This window comes from Psittacula echo (assembly GCF_963264785.1).
Source record: "Psittacula echo genome assembly, chromosome: Z".
Taxonomy (NCBI): Eukaryota; Metazoa; Chordata; class Aves; order Psittaciformes; family Psittacidae; genus Psittacula; species Psittacula echo.
The window spans coordinates 30,911,953-30,935,877 of NC_137742.1; the positions used below are offsets into that span (position 1 = coordinate 30,911,953).

A 23,925-nucleotide genomic window follows, 5' to 3' on the forward strand; every position below is an offset into this window, starting at 1 on the left:
GCATCACTTGTGGGTTTTTTGGGGGGCAGGGCTCACCCCTCCCTTCCTCCTTCCCTCTTCCCATTGATACTATCATAATAATATTTTACTTTTATTTCAATTATTAAACTGTTCTTATCTCAACCCATGTTTTTACCTTTTGTCTATTTCTCCTCCCCATCCCATGGTGTGGGGGGGTGTGAGAGAGTGGCTGCGCAGTACTGAGCTGCCAGCTGGACTTAAGCCATGACAAGTTTAAAATCCTGTGGAACTGATATAGCTGGGCTGTGCATGTTGACAGGCTGTCTATGTCCAGGTGCTTGCTTTTCTCAGCATAAAGAGTAAACTACAAGTCCCTGAGTATTTCAGCAGGAATGCGAGAATGAGTAACCTTGTCTTCCATGACTTAAAGCCACATACACTATTCAAAATACAGGGTCCAATCCAATGATAGCTTCTGCAGCTTCAAATACCCCACAGGAATGTGACAACATGGGGTAACAGGTCAAAACCTGTAGGTGCTTTTCTGATGGGAGACTCTCCACCATCTCCAAAGCTTCCAGACCAGGAGAAGATGTGCCCATGCACGATGTTTCCATGTAGAAGGATCATACTCAGAATATTGTGTCAGGAAAAATCATCCTTGAACTTAACAGTATCTTCAGTATCTGCTTTGGTCTGTTGGTGGGAAATAGCTGGCAACGCAGCAGTTGAATCTGATCCAAATAAATAAATAATAAATAAATAATCCCCTGCTTAGAGTGCGTTTAATGGTATGCTCCCAACCCAGATAATTCATACCTAAAGCACTTTCTTGCAATCTCAGCATTATGCTCTGAAGCATTTATTGGGAGAAGAAGAGTAATTCTTGCCAAAGCCACAGCCGAGTCACTAGCTAAGATAACATAAATCCTAAATTTATGTTTTGTTTTCCTTGCTATAGCTAGAGGAATTCAGTATCCTACATTGAGAAGAAGATGGCAGGATAAAACAAGAGTAAAGAGAGTATTTATTTATTTATTTAGAACACGTTAGGAACACTGTTCACAGTACATCACAACACTGTGACTATATAATGAGGTGATCATAACAGGCTAACTTACAAAAGGAACGACAAAGCATAGATTATAGGCTAGTTGGAAACTGGTGGGTTTTTATCTCCCACAGGCAAAGCTGTACAAATTAAGACTGTCTCGTATCATTTCTGCACAGGTTAAAGATTGACTTACTCAATGTGTACACTTTCTTCATTTTGTATAAACATCCCATTACTTAGATTAACACTTCCAAACAGTTTACAAACTTCAATCTAAATACAGTATTACTTCTCATTGACTTGTTGATTTAAGGTGCGGTTTAGGAAAACCTGCAGTAACTATTTTCTTCTGTTCTTAATCAGTTCTCTTTGGCATGCTTCTGTTTTACTTAAGTACAAAAGTGTAGGACTGAATTGAGTACATAACACTGCAGGAACTTGAAGGGTTTTGTTAGCGTATGAGTACAACTTTAAGTTTACCGCAAGCTTATTTACAAACAAAGAACTGTATATGAATTTTAGTTTACATATAAAATGGCTCACAAGTCTAATATGCAAGGCAAAAAAATTTTTAACAACTCCTCCCTTGAGAGAGTGATTTCTGCACCATGGAAATCTTGTATAAAATGTTTCAGAAAATTGAGATTTTTATGAGGAAATTCTTGGTGCTTCTTATCCTATAGCAAGCCAACTGAAGACATGACTTTCTGGGTTCAGAAATGCTTCATAAAATACAGTTTAGCTGATATGTTGGCACTGTAGTAGTATTGCAGCTACAAACTTGGGTGTTCAACTGGCAAACAAAACCAAGGAGCAAAAAACCAACCAGTCTGTGTAAAAGCTTTGTGACAGTGGCTTCTTTCTAAAAAATGTATGCATCCTATATTCTTGATATTACATCTGCTTTTATCCCAATGAGGAAAGGGTTAGAATTTGCACTACGTGTTGCTATATAGTCTATTTTCATCTTCATGACCCCTGCCTACCTTTGGGCTGATAAATATTTGGTTAGGGTCAAAGGTGAACAGACTTATTTCTACTTCTCATGGAAAAGTGCTAGAAGGCCATCAAAGTGGACCTAAACCAGTGAAGCATCACATTAAAAAAGCTCTGCAAATGCTAAAGAGCAAACCCACAGCAATCTGTTTCACATTTCACTAGGAAGGGCATTCCTAGCAGCTGGCATTCACATGGAAGGCATGGGGAAAACAAGCTGCATAAACACTGCAAATTCTTCCATGCCCGATTTTTTCACAAGTAAAGAAAAATGAAGCCCTGTTCACAGTAAAATACTTATTACAAGGCCTTCCTGGTCTGTTCCTTCCTGAATCACCCAAGTGCTATCCCCTCAGCTGCAAAAATGAGTATTTTGGCACATGCAAGTTACAGTAGGTGTCAAGTACAGTGCAATCTGTTTAGAAGGCAAGAATGTTAAAAGGGACTTCATACGGGTGCTCTGTAATGTGGGTAACATGTGAAATGCTATACTACTCCTGAGTAAAACACATTTGTCCGTCCCCACTAAGATACCTGTTTAGGAGCATGCTAACTCCAAAGAGGCATCTCATAGCCTCAAGAATAGTGTATATTTTTAGGAAAAAAAAAAAAAAAAGTATTTTACAACTGTCTTTTTCTTCAACCTATCAGCAAGGACTAAAAGTGGTGAGTTCAAATTGTTGGGAAAGGTGATGAGAAGGGGGCAGAACTGGTAAGGAGAATCAGAATCTGCATGTGGTAAATCAAATGGATGTAAGAAGTAATTAGTTATCAATTAGGCTTTAATTTTTTGAGATACTGCATATGGCCATGTTCTTTAATGCTCCTGTTTTACGGGAAAGCTACTGGCTTTAGAACTGAGATGTCTGCGTGAAGGATATGGCATCAGACTTATCCACAGCAAAGCCTCCATTGACATATGATTTCTTGGTCTCTGTTTCATCATTATCAGGGGTCGTTGTTTCCAAGGCAAAAGGATTGACTATGTTGACTTCCGAGGTGACATCCATCTGCTCCAGCTCCTTTTTGGAGAGCTTCTCCACTACCCCTGTACCAAAGGCATCTCCCAAGACATTTACCATTGTTCTGAATCGATCCCTATGGAATAAAACTGTTGTCAGACAAACTATTCTGTGTGTTACTTAGAAGAAAATCATTTTAGTAAAAGTAAGCTACTCTAGCAAACGCGGAGTGTCTTTTGCCCAGTGCAGATTTGGGGTAATTCTGCAATTGAAAGGAAAAAATAATGTACAACAAGAAACAGAATTTTCCCCTCTGTATTTGAAGAAACCTGGAGTCACTTTCATGACAAATTACTTTGTACAGAATGTGCAAAACTGCAAGTCATGTCACTAGTCTGTTACAGCAGTAATCACACTGCTGTGCACAGCCTTACAGAATGTTGCTGGGAACACTTCTCAGGCCCTGAAGTATGCTACACAGCTTGTTCTTTGTGATGAGACTGTTTTTGTTGGGAGAAGAGTCTGTGTGGTACAGCAGAAGAGACTGCATTGTGCCTTTTGTCTTTCTAACAGTCACTCTCTTAGCCAGGGGAGCACTTAGACCAGTATCTTCAGTATTCTGGCCCAAAGCCTGGGAATGGGAAAGGCTATCTTCTGTTAGCTTCTCATTGTCATCAGTTTGAAGTACAAAGCTGTATTAAGTTTGTCACTTTAAAGAAATACAATACTTGTGTACTGTTGATTTTTCTCCCAACAAAAAGTGACTTGGCAAGCCTTAAAAATCTGCCACTATTTGGCAGAGGAGCAACAGAACCATGCAATATAGCAAAGTTTGGAAATGAGCATTTTCAAGTAGGGACTGTGGAAGGTCATGCTTCCCTGTTTTGATTTGCAACTACACAGCCTGCAAGGGCTCTGCGGCAGAATGAGTTGCTCTGATATATTCACAAATAGAAGTGACTAAAAAAGCAACAGTGAAGTGAATCAGCGTGTCTCACATATATATTCTTTTAGTACAACTGCCGAACTCCACTGCTAAAAAGGACCCATGTGTTCTCCATGTGGTAAGGAAACACATGTTAGGGAAAGGAAGAGAGAGGTGTAAACTGAAATTCTGGTGGGATTAGTGTGACAAGTGGGGAAACCAACCACACGGGAAACTCATCTTTCATACTACTTCTCAAATTTTTTCTATTCCTCATTAAAAACATGGAAGTTCTCCTCAAGCCTATATAATAAAACCTTGGCAAGGTCAGAATTAACTAGAGGATTGTTAATAAGCCACTACTAGTGGGTTGCAAAATAATACATTTTAGGCAATAAGTACAAAAGGTGAAAGTTAATAATCTACGTGGCATCACAATGTGCATTCCATCTGCTGAGGTGCAAAATGCACTGTCAGTGATCCCTTGTACATGAAATTAATCTTTAATTTGCTTTACACAGCAAGACACCTTAATCTGAAAAACATTTCAATTAGCAACAGCTTGCATTCTTTGTCTGTTTCATGGGGGAACACGTAGTTTCCATGTATTTTTGTTGTGTCTAAAAATCAGGTAAATTGAGGACTTCCAAAGCAGAGACAAGATCAGATCTGTAAAATTATGTGAGAAATAAGGAATTAACCATTCTTTTTTTCTCTCTCTCACTCCCATGAAAGAATTCGAGGGCATCAAATAAAATTATTAGGACGTAGATTAGATTAAAACAAAATATCTCTCTGTACAACACATTGTTCAGTTGTAGAATTCCTTTCTGCAGGATTTGTGGAAATCTGGAAGTTTATATGCATCCCAAAAGCAATGAGGCGTTTATGGAAGAAGAAACCTATTGAGAACTGTTAAAAACAAAAACCACCTCTTCCTCAGGAACTCTGTGAGCTGCAGTTGGCAGGAGGCTAAGATACTACTTTGGGAAAAGAACCAATATACATTTCTTCTGTCCTTCCATTTTTTTGATAGCTGCTCTGACCTGGGAGTTTGTATTGATCTTCACCATCCTTAACAAAACTCAACACCTACTAGGACAAGAGAGCTGGAGAAAACTGAAATGGTTGTGGAGCACAGCAAACAAATCTACTAGGCCGTGTGGCAGACAGTTGATGGGGAGAATGTACCTGTGCCTGGAGCTGTTTTGTTTGGAGCAGTTATGCTTATACAGACTGGCATTTCTCTCTACTGCTTGCAAAAGAAAGTTATGTAATCAAATAAATTATATGTATCTGTGAAATACACAGGTTGCTGCCAAAAATCCTTCAAGAAAATTATTAGGAAGGGTAGGGGAGGAACAGGACTCTACGTTGAGTGTAAATATAAACCTAAGAAAAAGCCATGCAGAGACTATGAAATGATTAAAATCTCTGCATTGATACTGATGAAATATTATCCATGTTTAGTTATGGCAAATGAACAAGACCTTGATCTGAGCACTAAAGCTTGCAGAGTTCAGGAGGCAAATCCTGTTACTCTTTCCCAGTGAATCATGGAATAAAACTGAATGCTGATGTCCTTCTGAAGTCCAGAATACACTCTGTGATTCTTTAGCCTTTTGCAAAGGTAGCAGAGAAACATCTCAGTATAAGCTGAACAGAAAAGATTTACAGATTTGTGTTGAAAATGCTTCTCTGAACTGCTTAATGGGACTGAGGGGTTTTGATGCGCTCTGAGGTGAGATGGCTGGGATCAGGATAAGGAATGCTTTCTGAGTTTGTATGTGTGTGCTTGCTGATCAAGGGGCTGGGTCTGTGAAAAACTCTCAGTGAAGAACAGCCATGGCAAAGTAACGCTGGCAGCACAGACTCATGTATAGCCTGCCATGTGTGTACCTGTGGAGTCCAAGACCAGCTTTGCTTAGTTCATGTTATGCTCCACTACCTCTTCACTGGTGTATGAATTCTATGTGCTTTGTGGAAAACAGCTGAGATGTTCTGCTTGTGATTTTGATGAATGGTGTATGAATTTAGCATAATACAGTGGCAGCTGACATGCCAGAGGCACTCCTTGGTACGCTTATAATTTATTAATGCTGTGGTCATTATTTTAAGGTTGATAGCACCTCTGGATGTGAGGTTATTCACTGCCATCCCATGCAGGGGGACTTCTCTCAGAATTAAAGCCGTTACTGCATTCAACTCTACATTGAACAAGCCTGGCCATAACTAGAATCTTTGGCCAATTCCTGCAACAGTCTTAAATGGTTTTGCTACTTTTTCAGACCCACATGTTCCCACACAACTTACATAAACATTAAAAAGGCAGGAAAAACAATTAAAATATCAGGTGCCTTAAACTTACAGAAGCCAGTCAACTGCAATGATCAGAGTAACATCTTCAGCAGGCAGGCCAACAGCAGTCAGTACAATTACCATGGTGACAAGTCCGGCTTGGGGCACGCCTGCAGCCCCAATACTGGCAGCTGTAGCTGCAACACTAAATGAAAAAAAAAGCCCAGAAAAGGCGTTCAGAATACATGTTGCTCAGAGAAACTCTATCTTCTGGCACAAATAGGCTTATTTCACTGCAAGAAAGAAGCCCGAATGTGTATGAATAGCACCTACTCAAAGTCTGGTGACAATTTTATGGGATAGGTGATGTATAGATACTGCTACAGTTACACTGCAGAATAACATGCACCGCAGGATGAACAAGCAAGATGGATGGATCAAAGGTAGAGGGTGAGTTGGGTTTGCAAGTGTTTGCAGTGGAAGCATAATGGTAATTTCCAGAACAATACTGTATACCTGCTGCATGTCCTGGCCCATTCCACCTTCTCATCTGGTTGTCCAGGCAAGGCCTTGGACCAAGAAGTGAGAATGTTTCTTTACTTCCTGTGCTATGAATGATAGTTTCAAGTTTTCACGGGATGTCCAAAGTCAATGCACCATTCACTAAAAAACCCACCTCCAACAAAACGCATGTGATGGCTTTAGTCTTACCTAATGGTAACTATTTGGCCAGTGTTCAGTTGTAAGTCATTGAGTTGTGCAATAAATATAGCTGCTACTGCTTCATAAAGAGCGGTGCCATCCATGTTGATGGTAGCTCCAACTGGAAGAACGAACCTGGTAATTCTTTTGTCAATGAAGTTTTTTTCTTCTGCACAACGGAAGGTGACAGGCAAAGTTGCTGAACTGGCACAGAGATAAACACATAAAGTAAGTGCAGGCAACAGCATACTATTTCCTTTATCTTTCTTTTTTCTCAGAGCATGATCTGCTCTGAAACTCAAATGGAGATCTAAGGCAGGCAGGAAGGCAGCACTATGAAAAAGCAAAGTAACTGTTGTTATCTCTTCTAATTAAGGGAAAAAACAACTTAGCTATCCTCAAAATTACACAGTAAATCGTCATGATTGACATCATCTATCTGGACCTGTGCAAAGTGTTCAACACTGTCCCACACAACATCCTTGTCTCTAAATTGGAGAGACGTCAATTTGATGGTGGACCACTCGGTGGGTAAAGAACTGGCTGGATGGCCGCACGCAAAGAGTTGTGGTCAAAATACCTGGTGTCCCTCAGGGACTGGTGTTGAAACTGGTCTTGTTCAACATCTTTGTTGGTGACATGGGCAGTAGGATTGAGGGTGCCCTCAGCAAGTCTGCTGATGACACCAAGCTCTGTGGTTCGGTTGATACACTGGAGGGAAGGAATGCCATCCAGAGGGCAGAGAAGAGATTCAGAGCAGCCCTGAGGAGGAGGACTTGGGGGTGCTGGTCAAAGAAAAACTTAAAATGAGCCGGCTTCAGCGTGCGCTCACAGCCCAGAAAGCCAACCGTATGGTGGGCTGCATCAAGAGAAGCGTGACCAGCAGGTCGAAGGAGATGATCCTGCCCCTCTACTCTGCTCTTGTGAGACCTCACTTGGAGTATTGTGTACAGTTCTGATGTCTTCAACATAAGGACATGGAACTGCTGGAACAAGTCCAGAGGAGGGCCACGACGATGATCAGGGGACTGGAGCACCTCTCATATGAAGACAGGCTGGGAAAGTTGGGGCTGTTCAGCCTGGAGAAGAGAAGGCTGCGTGGAGACCTCATAGCAGCCTTCCAGTATCTGAAGGAGGTGTATACGGATGCTGGGGAGGGACTCTTCATTAGGGACTGTAGCGATAGGACAAGGGGTAATGGGTTCAACAGGAGAGTTTTGGGTTGGCTATAAGGAAGAAGTTCTTTGCTGTTAGGGTGGTGAGGCACTGGAATGGGTTGCCCAAGAAAGTTGTGAATGCTCCATCCCTGGCAGTGTTCAAGGCCAGGTTGGACAGAGATTTGGGTGACATGGTGTAGTGTGAGGTGTCCTGCCTATGGCAGGTGGGTTGGAACTTGATGATCTTGAGGTCCTTTCCAACCCAAACCATTCTGTGATTCTATGATGTATGTAGTCACAGAAACAGTGCAAAGGCTTAAAATGTAGTGGCTAATGAATCGTCTCCCCCTGAGAGAAGCTGGTGTAAGGCCAGCGCAATCTATAGTGCCCCTTTGGGTACTACAGAAATAATGATGAAACTTCCAGGGGACTGAGAACTGTCCAGATGAAATCAGGGTGTGTTAACAAAGTAGCAGTAAAATCAGAGCACAAACAAAGCAATTTTTACTAAGAACATTACAGAAAATAAATGTTTGTTTACCTGGAAGAAATCATGAGGGCTGTCAGAAGTGCTTGAGCCATCCCCATGGCAAACCGAAAAGGATTTTTCCTCACTATTATGAAATAGATTAGTGGCAGAATTATAATGGAATGGATCGCAAGTCTGCAAAATAAAATGGACTAGTGAAATAAATGGATCTATTTCATTGCCTTGTTTTAATAAGACAGTGTAATAATAGATATCTTAGTTCTGCCCTCAAGTACACTTATGAAACTCTGTGTTCAAAATCTAGACAGTATACCATCTGAAAAAAAATGCAGACTAATACTGTCAAAACTTTATTTTGGAAGGGAGAGAGGTTATTAATTGTCTTTCTCTCCAAAAAGAAAACAAGAATTAACTAATATATTATTAAAAATAATTTTAAACTGATGAAGGTGAGAAAACTAAAGTAATAAATAATATTTGAACTCATATGCAGAGTGTGATTTGAAAGCTATAAAACTAGAGACAAATCAGAAAAATAAACTTAATTATCTTTCTAAAATTATCTGCCTTTATTATAGAATGTGCTTGGAATTAAAGGTTCCCAGTCACGTGCAGATGAAGTCCACATCTTTCTGCAGAAACTTCAAACATGATCCTATAACAAATATCCACATTTATTTTGTGGAAAACTGTGTAAACTTAAGTCTAAAATTAAAAAGCAGTGAGGTATTCAGACTGCACAATTGAGATATATCTAGTCTCACTATCTTTCATGTTCTAAGTTGCTGAAGTACTGTCTTCTGCAACTATTAATTTTTAAAATTAAGTATGTTGACATGCAAAAGATCAAACTGTCCTCTTGACTTTGGCTGCTCAGATGTATTTGCTTGGATATTTGGGCGGGCTTTAGGGACAAATTCATCCTTCAACTTGTGCACTGATTTTGAACATTGTGCATTAATCCTGAATGCTTATTAGTGCAGAATTTTGTGAGCATTATATTAGAGGTAAACAGTCTGCTGTGAGCATGAGATGTCATCACAAGATGTCCTTGTGAAGATGTCCTCACAAGATGTTCTTGTGACCATTACTATGTTGTAATAGTGTTTTATGATTTCAGAGCACCTGATAAGGACAGTGATAAATCATGGTACCACAGGTTCTATCAAAAATAGGTAATTAAGACAGCAGTAGCCACAATATAGAAACCCACAAGAGCACCAAAATCCACCCAAAAACCTAACTCTTTGTTTCCCTGGGAAAAAATATCTTTTTTAAAGCCACAGGCATTAGAATTTTTATTCTGTATGTGAACAAATGATTTATTTAGTGGAATGTAAATAACAGCCTGCAACACGTATTGATGAAAATTTGTAAAGAACTCTAGAAAGAAACCTAAGAATTTATACAATGGTGCCTGATAACAAATGAATTTTGCAGAACATACAGAAAAATATATAAAGTGGTATGGGTGTTGCTGGGTCTCTTAAGAGAATGCTGATGACAGTAAACATTTCAAGTATGTTTACATTGAGAAGCATACTGACTTCCTAATAGCTATTCTGAAAAATTTAGAGCTGCACTTTGTTAGTGGCAGCACAAACATGGCATTGTCCAAAATAAAATATTTGTGCATACCTGGTTTACTACTACTGATTTTCATGAAACAAATTTGAATTAGTATTTATTTTCATGCATGAAATGCAACTCACAGCAAGCAGCAAAAAATTTTATACCAAAAATTATAATCAACAACTGAAAAGAAAAATTCCATTATGGTTCAGTTGTAAGATAGGAAGAATCTTCTTCCTCAGAATCCCAAAATGGCAGAATCCCAAAATTATACATTCAGAGATGCAGCTGCCTTGATGCTTTCAGAAGAGACAAAGGCACAGGCAGGAGAGAGTCTGACTGTTGCAGATTCCTTTTTTTTTTTTAATTCCACCTCAGACTGTGAGTCCTGACACTTGTATTATGCCTCCTTGTTGTGGTTTAAGCCAGTAACTCAGAACCACACAGCCACTCACTCACTCCCCCACTTCTTCCCACCCCCTCTGAGGCATGAGGAGGAGAATCAAATGAATGAACTCCCACGGGCTGAGATAAGAACAGTCCAGTAACTAACCAGTAACTAACCAGTAACACAAACCACTACTGCTGCCACCAATAATAATAATGATAAGGGGAGTAACAAGGGAAGAGAGTACAAAACTAAAAGGGAAAAAGTGAAAGAAAGCAATAAACACCAGTAATGTTTATTGATACAATTGCTCAACACCTGCCAACCAGAACCCAGCCCAACCGGAGCAGCGATCTCGCCCTTCCAGGTAACTCCCCTCAATTTATATACTGGGCATGATGTGCTGTGGTATAGAATACCCCTTTGGCTAGTTTGGGTCAGATGTCCTGTCTCTGCTTCCTCCCAGCTTCTTGTGCCCCTCCTCACTGGCAGAACATGAGACTGAAAAGTCCTTGATCAGAGTAAGCATTACTTAGCAACAACTAAAAACATCAGTGTGTTTGCAGCATTGCTCTCAGACTAAAGTTAAAAATACAGCACTGCATCAGCTACCAAGGAGGAAAATAACTGTTAAGTTGAACACAGGACACTCCTACTTTACTTGTCCCCCTCTGTGACTGCTAACACATCCTCATCCTGACACTGCAACCATTAAAAGTGAGAAGTTGAAGATATTTAGTGGCCAGCTGGGGCAGAGGCACTGGAAGAAGTCTCATGATGACCTGAATAAGACATAAAGACTGACGTGTTGCAGACAGTGGTTGGTGAGAGCTGGTAGGGCTGAGAATGTGAAAGGTCATGAATAATAAAGGTGGGAAGAAGTAGGCTAGAAGATGAGCTGGAGAGAGAAGTTAAAGGAAGAGAAGAGAAGGGTAAGACACACACCAGCCCTCAAGCCCTCACACATTTTTCTTGACGGGGAATACACCAATTGTTTACAATAACCTGTAATTCTCAGGATGAAGCTTAAAGGGAGAGTGAAAGACAGCTACAGAAGACACGAACAGAACACACTGCAAACAGACAAGGTCAAGCAAACATGGATGAAAACCAAAAAGATGGTGCGGACAGCAGTGTTTAAGAAACAAAAACAAAGAAGGAGCACTCCTCCAGTTTGCCAAGAGGTGAGAAAAAGAGTATTCTTGCAGGCTGGAAAATGTAGAAGCACTTTTTCTCTGCAGCCTATAGCCTTGACTATACATTGTCATCTTTGTTCCTGTGATGTAATTACAACGTGCTCTGCCTGATGGTCAGTTTTGCAGATAATGTTCTGCTGTTTAGCCCTTTTGCACAACACCTTGAGCATCACTCACTGTAGGCCATCCCGTAAGAGGCAGAAATGCTGGGAAGATCTACCATAGTACCCATTAGGGAAAACTGTGGCATGTGCAAGACAGTTTGGGGAAACAGAGACTTTTTCCTCTCCAAGGATGTGAAAGTAGGCACCCTTACAATATACAATCTTTTTGATGGCACCTGGGAACCTACTGAAATTCTTGTGCCTGTCAAGCCCATAGTTACCAGGTAAATGGGAGACTATATGTGGTGGTAGTTTACTCTGCAAAGTACTCTGGAGAACTGCGTCTTCATGCACACTTCTTAAGGAAGATACACCCTGTCACAGTACAAATAGTTACCAGTAATAGGTAAACAGTCATAAAACTTGCTATCAGATCTAAAACTGTAAAACTTGCTATCTCATCTCTAATTGAAGTCAAAGGACGGTAATAATCCATCCAACACACTCCTCCTCTAAATTAACTGGAGTCAATAACACAGAAAACCTGCAGAGGTAATACACTGCCATTCTATAAATGAGTTGTACTTAACTGGTGGTCATGGTCTCATTTTAATTTATATAGAAAATATTAGTCTCTTGTTTTACAGTCTCTTGGTAAACATAAACTTTTACATTCTTTAAAAGATTTCTTTTCAAATATATAATGAAAACTCACAAAAACTGCTTTATGCATTAGACAAACATTACCTGCCTTCATTTCTCTAATATTTTGAAAAAGTCGTGATTCAGTGCTATTTTTGGAGCTGTAATTTTTACTTAGAAAGTCATTTTATCTCAAATCGTTTTTGAAAAGCTAGTCCAAACATACTAGCTTACGTATAAAACAAAACAACTTTGAAATGCATGTGATTAGCTAGCAAATACAAAAAAAAAAAAAAAAGAACCTTCTTGACGATAGAGAAGTTTGCTTTTAAGACTAATAAATTAGTCTTAGCACTTGGCTGTCAGAAGGCATTTGAATGATGTTTGAAGAATAGCATGCATGTGCATAGAGTGGGGGGAAGGAAGCTCTTGAGCAACTTTGGATCTACCCTCTAGATAAAACATGAATAAATCCTTAGTATACTGAAGGAATTATATAAGTGGATGCTAAGGCAATGAACCAAGGCTGCCTAGAAGTTATGCTTCACTGAATTGGAAATAGAAATTTAAATGCATTTAACTTATTGGGACTGTAATAGCTGTTTATCTATCAAACAGGTTCTTTGTACAATAGTCTTCAGAGATATATAATGATCACAGAATCACAACCTGTATCACTTGGAGCAGCTAAGTTGCCCCTTCTAAGGTTTCACATCTGAAAGGCTCCACATTGTGCACTGTCCTCTACGACTGTTCTACACAGCCAAGGTTCTAGAAAAATAATAGAAAAAATGTTCTGATGCTTGGCTAAGTTATTCAGAAAGTAACTGCTGCTTTTGCAGCTTCACCAGCTAGTTTTGCCTAATAAAACAGTGCAATGTCCAGGGTTTCTCTTCATGTTAGCTACCTGCTCTGCCCTGAGGTGGGATTAGTTTCCTCTTTGGCATCATTTGCTGTGCACTCTACTCACTATGCATTTGTATTGGGCAGTGGAGCTGGGTCTATGCTGATACACCTTCAGCCCACAGGCCCCATGGAGGTTCCCAACTTAATCCAGATATTTGTGTATTTTCAATAGACTGGTAACCCCCAATAGCAGTAATTCACAACCTCACCCTTTTTCAACTTCTGCTATCGAAAAGAAGCATTACTCCTCTACTACTCTCAAAAATACAGGACCAACTAAGAAGATGAAGCAATGAAACAATGAATACAAGAACAGCCTTTACTTCTTTTTTTTTTTCCCAAGAATGCAAGAATGCAGAACCTGCATTCAGCAAAACCTGCATTCAGAACATCCTCACATAATTTTCACTGATGAGAATTTTCTTCTAGAAAAGAAGACCTTTCTAGGTCTTCTGACCTAGAAGAGGCTGGGTGTTGTGGATAACTGAGTTGTAATCAGGCTCTAAAAACTGCACACATAAAATTTCATCTTTAAGAAATGACATACCCACTCAGTACTGTAGCCATATAAAGACCCAGTTTACGAAAGATTTCCCAGTCCTGAACTTCTATTATCTTCCCAGCAACTAAAAACATTATACCAATTGGCATATACCTAGAAAGCAAAAATAAAGTAATTAAAAATGCATTCTCAGAAATATTGTGTGCTCACCAAGGAATAATTTCTTGTGCAGTGTGACATTTTACAACAGATGGAAGATTCATTTTTTATTCTATTACACACCTGAAGATTTTTTTGTATTCTATTGTGCAACTGACTTTATTCACTTGCAGCAGGACTTCAATAGACATAATGAAAAAAGATTAGAAAATCAGAGTAAGTGTAACACTATGCATCATCTAACAAGTACTATATGAGCTGGTGTCACAGAATACACAGAAGTGTGGGATTTCCACTACCACAGCAAATGTTTACGCATAACCATAAGCTTACTTGGAAGTGGAAGCTTGTAGGGCTGAGACCAGTATTTGTGTATTCTGCAATCACACACAGATGGAAAGGTCTTCTGTGCTTACAGCAGCTGCCATGCAGCACTGGGGGATATGTATGTGTCACCTAACACATAACAAGAGTGATTTTAGTATGCTGGGATAGTACAGTCAGTGTGTTGCTTGACTGGAAGGGTCCCTATACCCTAGTCAATCTACACAAGGCCATGCCTTACAGACATCAACAGCTGCATGGCCTACTGAAAATTCAAGGCAAAAATCAGGGCTTAGGCTATTACTAGCTCCACTGCATTCCTTCTGGTACCACAGAGCAGCTGTCACAGAGACAAGTTGCCACTTCAGAGCTTTGAGTAGTACAAATTAATCTATAAATTTGTGAATATATAAAAGTTATCTATTTCAAAATAGAAATTTATAAAATGAGTATGTGCTATCTCACAAATAAAACAGGACCTTGACCCTGTGCAAAGCAGGGCCTAGTTCCTTCTGAGCCCTAAATTTAGTGAAAGCAGAATTAATTCTTCATATTGCCAGCATCAAACTTCACCTTATTCATGACAACATCTCCCACATCTGTAGAAACAGGAATTCTGTAATCACAGCTTCAGGCATGTGCATGACAATGCATAGGTCAGCTTACGGGTAGATTCCTGTATTTGTGGCATGTGCTAACTCTCAGGTCTTGTTAGTGGTAATTTGCTGCAGAATGAGGCAGCCTATTTCACAGGGCTGTAATTCAGCTGAGGACTGAAACAGCTGCCTAGCACAGGACTTTAAGTTGAAGAAATTAATTTACTTTTCTTTAGCAAAAGTAAAAAGTGGCAACTAAAAGTGTGCAACTAAAGGCAGCAAAAAGTCTGCAACTAAACCCTGTACAGTTTTACTGTGCTACAGGCACCTCAGTGTGCTGGGATGGAATTAAAATCCATGGAAGGGCCTGATATGGTAAGTTACTGTTTGTGTCAAATACGTGGGTATGAGCAGAGTATTGTAATAAATGGCACAAGGCACTCCACATGTAGGATCAAGCTCTGGAAAGGATTGTGTGTGCTTATAGTCCTGACCCTGTAATTGTGACCTGCATGGACAAAAGCTCTGTGAATAGCTGTGAAGTCCAACCAAACACTATCAGATGAGTTTCTACATTTCCTAATTCTTTTTCCTAAGAATATTATGAGAGAATATTGTGAGAATGTTGTCCCACAAAACCCACTAGCAGCAAATAAATGATAATAGGTTGCATTTTGCATACCATTTTGGATTTTGTTCTGTGCTGCGGCTTGTATATTAATCTGTATTTCTAAAGGAACTTAGCTCTAAGGACAGCTCTCCTGTGAACGTAATGGCTATCAGGGAACAGTGTTCAAGACAGAGAAAGGCATGTGAGTGGTAATGCTTCTGCAGTTCTCAAATCACTAATGCAGCTGTACTGGTTTGATGTAAACCTCTGGCAAGAATGTCTGAAAAACTCAGATTTCTGGTGTACCAATAAGAACTGTCTTTAGTATATAGTAAGTAGAAGCCTCGTCCCCTCAAAAGAATTAAATTCTGTAGAAAGGAAACTTTTTACCAGCCTTTCTTTTAAAGATATTTGCTGTAAAACACTATACAAAAGCAGACATGCAAGTATGAGTCTGCTCCTACCTCTTCAATGACAAAATCCATTCAAAGTAGTAGTTAGAAAATGCCAGTATGTCTTTGGACTTACCACATAATTATCTCAACTATTCTCATTGTAGCTTCATTCAGTGCATTGAAAAAATCCACCAGCACTTGTCCTTTCTCTCCCATTTTTCCAATAACCATTCCAAAAACAAGACAAAACACGATCAACCCCAGCACATTGATGCCGTTGGAATACATGCCCACGAGTTTGTATTCTTGGGTTTTGTTCTACAGATTAGATTAAAGGGAAAAAAGTTACTAGCTGAAAATACTGAATTTAAAGAGTTCTAAAATTAAAACACATTTAGATCTTCCCTTGAAAAGCCACAGAGCTCTTCCCCAGTGACTCTATTCCCTTTCTGGCAGGCATGCTCAAGAATGAAGGTAGAACTAAATTGGCTTTGAAAGCTTTGTATTTTAAAGTTATGCAAGGATTTGATCAAACCCTAGCAGGGGACAAAGCATCCCTTAATTTATGTGCCCTTCCTATAGACTGGCAACATCTAGGTATCCACAGTCATGGCTTCAATATACTCAAGACTTAGTCCCTACTGTGGAGAACAAAACATAGCTGATGTGGAATCCTTGTGGTTATTTCTGAAGAACTGGAGGGTTTGTGTCTGCATTTAAGATAAAGAATCCGTTGTGTAAGAACTAAGACAATGGTATCCGATTTTGCCTCATTTAAAATCTATTGTTCAGCTGAAATTAGTGAAATTATATAGTTTATAGCAGAATTGGATATACGTAACGTAAAAATCCTACTAAATAGGTATTCACACACTCCTCTGTGTTTGTGCAGTATGAACATATGAAGGAAATGGTGCAATTCTTCACAACATCCTGCCTCAGGATTTAAGTCATGTCTTTTCATATAGTCCATGTTTGCATGCTTTCATTACTATGAGATCAAGTTTTGAAGGAGCATAATAAAACGCATATTGATTTGGTTCATAGATCTGTGTTTATAATCCATTGAATTCCTTTCTCTCTCTTCTCTGGTATAAGTCTAGGTTTTATAAACAAACAAGACTCATAAGCTTTCCACATGTCTAATGAGAGGCTTGTTAAACCTCTTCTTCTCTTCTGTCAGTATTTTTTTTTTTTTTTGGCAGTGTAACAAACTATTATTTAACAAATGCCGTCCATTGTTTTGCTTTCCATTAAAAAAAAAGTATTATGATTTTTCATTCCTTTCTTTCTGCAGTGCTTACAGTTACGCTCCATGGATATACATCTAGCCTTTCCACACTGACTGTTGTGTTTAATTTCTCAGCAAATTGGCAATTCATTAGCATACACATTTAATGGAGTATATGAATGTATTATTTGCTCACATTATCTACTATCTTTGGACTGCTTAATTACCAGTGGAGTCCTTTGCTCTTAAACCCTACTTGAAGACCCTCATAATTACCTCTAGTATTTACTTCCTAAGTTTTGATCCCTTGATAAAATCTATGTACCATTTCCTTCCTTTTCTTAATCACTAGCCACATGAACTAAACCAAATTTTTCAAGGCCAGATTGGACGAAGCCTTGGGTGGCATGGTTTAGTGTGAGGTGTCCCTGTCCATGGCAGGCGGGTTGGAACTAGATGATCTTAAGGTCCTTTCCAACCCTAACTATTCTATGATTCTATGTTCTTTGTCCCTACTTCGTATATTATGAAGGAATATGACAACCAAGGTCTCACCTTTGAATCCTCTGCTGTCGTAGCAGTTGTAACAGGTTGTTGTGCCAATGCGGAGCTGTTTTTATCCACACCAGCTGTAGCTTCAACTTCTTCACGTTTAGTTTTATACTGGAAAAGTTTTCCAAAAAAAGGGAAGAATTTATTTAGAAACATGAGGAAACTGAAGAATGGACAAAGGCATAGCCTTTGCCCACTAAAAATAAGGGAAAAATGAACCAGTCTAACTTGAAGATAGCAAACATAGATAAAGACATTAATTCCCAATTCATGTGAACCATCATGGTTCTGTACTTCAGATGCTGTATATCAGACAAGTGATTCATAGATAATATGCTATGAATTCTGTTTCCCAGGCTGTCATGGTTTAAGCGACAAGGAGAAAAACTGACTGCTGCTGCTGAACCCAGGACACAGGCCCTCAGGTTCCCTATGGCCTGACGCAGTCTTGGGGGGGATGAGATACATACACCTCCTGACAATGACAAGTGGACTTTTTGCTGGGACAGGCTGGAGAGAACTGCTGTCAGCCACATCAGTAGAGGTCTGCAGAGTAAGTGCACCTGATACAGCCAGAGCCCTAGTAACATGGTTAGCGTAACCAATGCTATTACATAAGGTGAACAGCCATTCTCTGTAGGTGAGCTAATGATCTCTTAGTCCTCTTTTCCCTGAAGGTCCTGTGCCCCAAGTAGACCAGCGTCAAGATTACTGGACACCAGGCTAATTATTCCCCTCCTTACTGGCCTTGAAGGCCCAAGCATGTGGACAGGTGGTGACCCTGCTACAGAACAGGGAAGTGTGACAGCACATAGAGCAATGTCTGTAAAACCAAGGAGTTAAGGGGAAACTTGGACCAGAGTGGCTACTGGATGGTGAGACTGACACCTGCCAGTGGCCAGGGGCACAACCACCATCATTTGCTCCCTCTAAAGACTGAATGACTAACTCATACTCTTTTATGAGTCTAGATTATGATTGTTACATTGATACAGCAAACCATGTATTGAGATTTGACCTAATCTGCAGAATCTGAGTGATACAAAACTGTAAGCTAAGTGGTGCTATTATAGAACTGTACTACACTGATTATGCTTATAGAAATCCCATGCCACCTGATTATAAATTCTGTGTTGTACTGATCATAATATCCTGTTAAGAAAATAAAGCTTTAATTGTCACTACAATTTAGTGTCATCATCATTCTGCCATGCGCCCCTAAAAGAACCTGTCTGTCCCCTTAGTGTTGACTGACAGTAATTAATATGAGAAAAACTACACGAAAAAGTTTTATAAACTGGAAATACATTCAGTGTTCTGCACAGCTGGATAGTTAACATAATTTCCTGGGAAAGGTTAACTACCTCACTTATAAACCTCAGCTAAACTGGTAGACAGCTGAAGGGGCAAGCAAAAAAGGTAAGCAGAGAATCACAAAACACAGTTAATGTATTTACAGATAAAGATGACTGAATTGGAAGTCTGATAATTTATATATAGACAGCACCTTCCTCTTTTATCTTGCAAATCGCAGTTTTCCTGAAAGATGCCTCAAATAGACTACCAATTGGCTGCCTCTTCCTTAAGACAGATCACCAGGTCAGGCAATGGGTATTAGATGTCAGACACAATGGGGTGAGGACAAAGTGATTCGGACTTCATCAGACACTGAGGGTTTTTAAGAACAAAGAAATACACCCTCATAACATGGTTCTTCTAACTCTGCCTGTCCCAAAAGGACAAATCTTGTCTAATACACTGCTTGGTTTTTGCACCCAGCTCCTAAACACTGTCTTTTTGCAAGGGATGATCAAGGACATAACAGCTGGTAACAAAGAGTTTATCATACTGGAAATGAAACAAAGATGCCTTAAAAAAGGGTCTTTTTATGGGAGATTAAGATACTCCTGGACTTCTCAGAAATAATTGTTACCTGACATAGTTTTTGGGGGACATAAAAAAGGAATAACTTGTAGTTAACAATGAAAACTACAATAGCAAAAACGAATGTTCAAACTTACCTGTTGAAAACAGGCCTGGACAAGGTTTTCTGGGAACATATTCCTGTAAAAAAGTAGAGGCATTTCAGCACTATAGTATACTAAGAAAACATTGCTTATATAAACAAAATGATAAAATCCACTGTTCGAAAAACAGATCAGGTTGCATTCCTTTATCCAGAAAGCAGTGTGTTCAGCAACAAGAGATATTAAGTCCAGGAAGTTTAGGACTCCCAGTGATTTGTTGACTGTTTTCCTACTATTGAATTTTTGAGTTCATCTTTCAATGTTAGACATTTATGTTGGTGAACTACTAAACTTACTGGTTTTGTTATTTTTTTTTCCGTGCTGCATCATCTCCGTCATTTCCCTGAGGAATACAGGACACACCATTTTTATAGGATTTGTCAAATAGCGGCAGAAAATAAATAGTAACTCTTATAAATGCTGTGCTGGAAGAATCAGTATTTGGTGACCTCTATTGTAGTTCTGAATTCAGAAATTAATCTTGGCTGATGGAGGATTCCCATGTATTATTCCAGGGTTAAGAACACTGAAAAATTAGGAAATTAGATCAAAAGCAGTGCAACCCAGTTGTGTCTCCTTTCCAACTGACAATTTCAGATTCAAGTGACTGCAGAAAAAAGCATTAATTTGGTATTTACTGGATAATCAGTTCTGTGTGGAAAAACACGGTTTTACATATTGAAACAGAAGTCTTTATCCTTCTTCTAGATCTTTCACAAACTCCTGCTTTATTTTTCCAGTTTTTAAAGAAAATACTCCTCAAGGCAAGGTTACTTTGTACAGGCCTGCAATTTTCCTTTATATTACAAGACTGTGCAGATTTGGATCTGATCTGTAGGAAAAGTAACTACTTATTTCTTTGACAGAGAATTTCAGATTTCAAACTCCTAATTTACAGTCTTAAATTTGCTTACAAGAAGTTGAACTACAAACTTTAGCAAAACCTCAGATTACTCTGAATTCCAATTCACACTGCTTCTTAATACAGGAACACATTTTGTGGCATGGAACTACATGAGCCCTGTGAATATGTGTGGAAATGTTCATGTGGAAGTTACCGGTAATAGACCAATTAGGTTTATAATGCAGCTCTTTGTACAGTTCTACTCATTGATTCCTGGGCAAGTGACCATGAGGCAAAAAATTACCTAGCCAAGGAGGCGCCATTCCAGTAATACACAGGCAGGAGGGGACAGATAAATTCAGTAAAAATTCTACAAAAGGAAATGAGTGGGCAGAAATAGTGACACAGATCAGTGACCAATTGCAGCTGGAGAAAAAAAATAATCCACAAAACATTTTTGAGGGAACTACTCCGCCACTACTGGAAATGCAAGCCTTTTTTGCTATTTTTTTCTAATTTCTAAATTCAAAACCAGTAGTTCGGAAAACCCACCCAAGTCTTCTGCAGACTTTTATAGGGGTTTCCTTCTTCTGACCACTTCAAGTATCTACAATGTTCCAGGATGCAAATGGGAAAAGACTCATCATAAGACTGCCACAGATACCGGTGATGCAGCAAATTTGCTGAATGTACAACCCCAAGAAACCTTTGCATACTGCATCTGTTACTCTGCATCCTGCCTTGAGGAGCAGAAACAGAGCACTGCAGTTTCAGGTGGTTGTCTATGCTGGATGACACAGAAGCTGCCAGTCAGTAACCCACCAACCATTCAATCTTTTCTGGGTATTTTCTTCATAATAGGTAAATCTTGCGTATCGGTTTCTACAAAGGAGGGTATTTTTGTTGTCATTAGTTTGTTAACAAAGTCTATGGTGTAAAGACAATTTTTGTTAGCAAACTGATTTGAATATGCTCCAAAAATGGCTAGCCTGTTGAAATGCAAGATATTCTGTATTCATCCAAACAACATTAGAAAGCATTTTTATTACACATCACAACTTTATTTGTATTGTTGGGACTTCAGCAACAAGGGTATGGAAACTAAAAAAAGAATACCTCACCTGATCAGATCCAGCATGGCATCAACAGTACTGACTTCTGGGGTACTGCCTGTTCTGTCAATCTCATTTGCTTTCTGAGGCATTCCAGGTTTAATGGTCACAACTAAGACAATCCCTGCAGAAGGAGAACCATAAGAAAAGCTCACAATGCAAGCAGAAGCAGTGGTGAACCATGCCTCAGTGTATCCAGTGTAGCTAAATTCTTAATGAGTTAAATGCACTAAATGCTTTCCCTGGATGCAGGGATGTTCAGAAAAGGGAAATATACGGTGGGTTCCAACACAGGAGCTACTTGTAGCCTTGACACTGGACATGGGTACTCTAGCTTTGGTTTTGCATTTATGTTACTAAATCATTACTGCTTACCAAGAGAGTAAATTACTTCAGCTGAACTTCAGCTGAAGTGGTCTGCAACTTCTGCATGGTGAAATTTCAAATTGCCATTTACTTTCTCCCTTATGCAGTTCTTCTTGTTAGTAATTTTCAAATATGAATACAAGTGTGTTGTCCTGTGATCCCAATGTACAACAGATGTTTTGTTAAAGTTAATTAGCAATAAAGTTACATAAAAGAACTGGCTTCTGAAACAGACTGAAATAAAAAATTACAGGCAAGAAACACTAGGTTTAACCTTATGAATACTGAAATCAATGACAATTTTTCCATTTACTTCAGTGACTTCATTTTAGGCATTTTTACTATTAAATGAAATACCAGGCCTTTCCAAATTTTTTTCTCCCCCAAAACCAAACAAATCTAAAGCAAATGAAACTACTAAATCTCAGCATAGGAGAAAGAGGCATTTGAAGGACCCTTCAACCAGACAGGAACAAGGCCTTCTAATGACAGCTGTGAATAAAAGCAGAACTGAATTTGTGTAACTGTGCACAGTGAAACAAATAATATCAGAGTATCATAGAATAACTCAGAATAGCGGGGACCTCTGGAGATTATCTGGTTTAACCCCTTTCTTAGGAGTTTCTTCGTGTAGGGCTAATTTCAAAGTTAGTCTTTAACTAATTTTAGTCTAATTGCTTTTTGTCTAATTAATGTTAGGCTTTATTAATTTTCTTCACTATGTGTTCACAGAAAATTCCCAGACAGATGAGACAGCCTAAATGGTACAACCACAGTGATCTATTCTGCTCAATAATGCAACCTCTAAAAATTAATCTGGCCTCATGTGTCTGTATATGATTCTTTTTCTATTATAAATATTGCTTTGCCTTACAAGTAGGCCACATGCGATGTACATTTTGTCCTTCAAATAAATACGTATTTCTTTTTAGTGGGTGATATCTAGGCACAGTATCCACTCAGGCTCAACAAAATATGAAGATAAGGCACAAACTATGTGACAGGAGACAGAGAAGGGTCTAATTTTATTTCTTATTTAGGAAGGAAGGCTGAAATGTTTGCTTAATCAAATATGGAAGATTTTAATGTTGCTTATAGAGAATGAACTTCCTGCAAGAGGAGATATGGACTTCACAGAACTATGAGTGAAGCCTGACAGTGAAAGAGGTGACAAAAACATTTTAGGAAGGAAATGAGATGACAAGGGAAGCAGTATTTTCTGTTGTTCTTTCAGATAAGACATATTACACATTCTCGAATCTGAGAATCACTGACAATCTATTATTTTGATATTGGGGAAATCACTTTGTAATTAAGGCTGGCCTTTGATATTCATTCAGCTTTCCTACTGCCGTCACTGTTTACCTAAGCAGACAATTCCTAATTTTTCTTGAGCTGAAATGTATGGCAAAATTTCCTGTGGCTTCATTCTGCATAAGAATACAGCCGAAGTGTGAACAGAGGCACTAACTTCTCCCTATACCTGGCTACAAGCATGACAAGATGTTTGGTATGATTCCTGTCTCTTCTCCTCATCCTGTCTGGGGAAATCAGTAATGTCATAGTACTGCATAACTGCAGTTAGGCAATGCCGAAGATTTTAATGAGGATTTAAAAAGTTACAGTATCACAGAGTACCTAGTATTACAGCAATGACTGTAGTGCAGAAATAATAGATGAGCGCTCGCAAACCAATCTTCCCAGAAACACTGGAATCCAAAGCAGCAACACCTGCAAAAGGAACCACAAAAACAAAGCACTAAAATACAGTCTTACATGAAGCCTGCTTTTTCTGTAAAGACAATTATTTATTGTCTCTTATTTCTATGCAGGATTTTTTTCTTTATTCAAGAT

General features: G+C 39.0%; 1 protein-coding gene across 1 annotated transcript in view; it reads right to left on the reverse strand.

Moving 5' to 3' along the window:
- Positions 1-2,245: 2,245 nt before the first annotated feature.
- The window catches only part of SLC1A1 (solute carrier family 1 member 1), a 51,384-nt gene continuing 29,704 nt past the window's right edge, over positions 2,246-23,925 (reverse strand). The window contains exons 3-12 of the mRNA XM_080638233.1: positions 23,710-23,802; positions 21,715-21,829; positions 19,744-19,786; positions 17,726-17,833; positions 16,073-16,257; positions 13,901-14,008; positions 8,597-8,719; positions 6,908-7,102; positions 6,267-6,401; positions 2,246-3,109 (exon numbers count right to left, since the gene is read on the reverse strand). Of these exons, the coding sequence (XP_080494359.1) occupies positions 2,863-3,109; positions 6,267-6,401; positions 6,908-7,102; positions 8,597-8,719; positions 13,901-14,008; positions 16,073-16,257; positions 17,726-17,833; positions 19,744-19,786; positions 21,715-21,829; positions 23,710-23,802 (1,352 nt within the window). The 3' untranslated portion in view covers positions 2,246-2,862. The remainder of the gene's footprint in view (positions 3,110-6,266; positions 6,402-6,907; positions 7,103-8,596; positions 8,720-13,900; positions 14,009-16,072; positions 16,258-17,725; positions 17,834-19,743; positions 19,787-21,714; positions 21,830-23,709; positions 23,803-23,925) is intronic.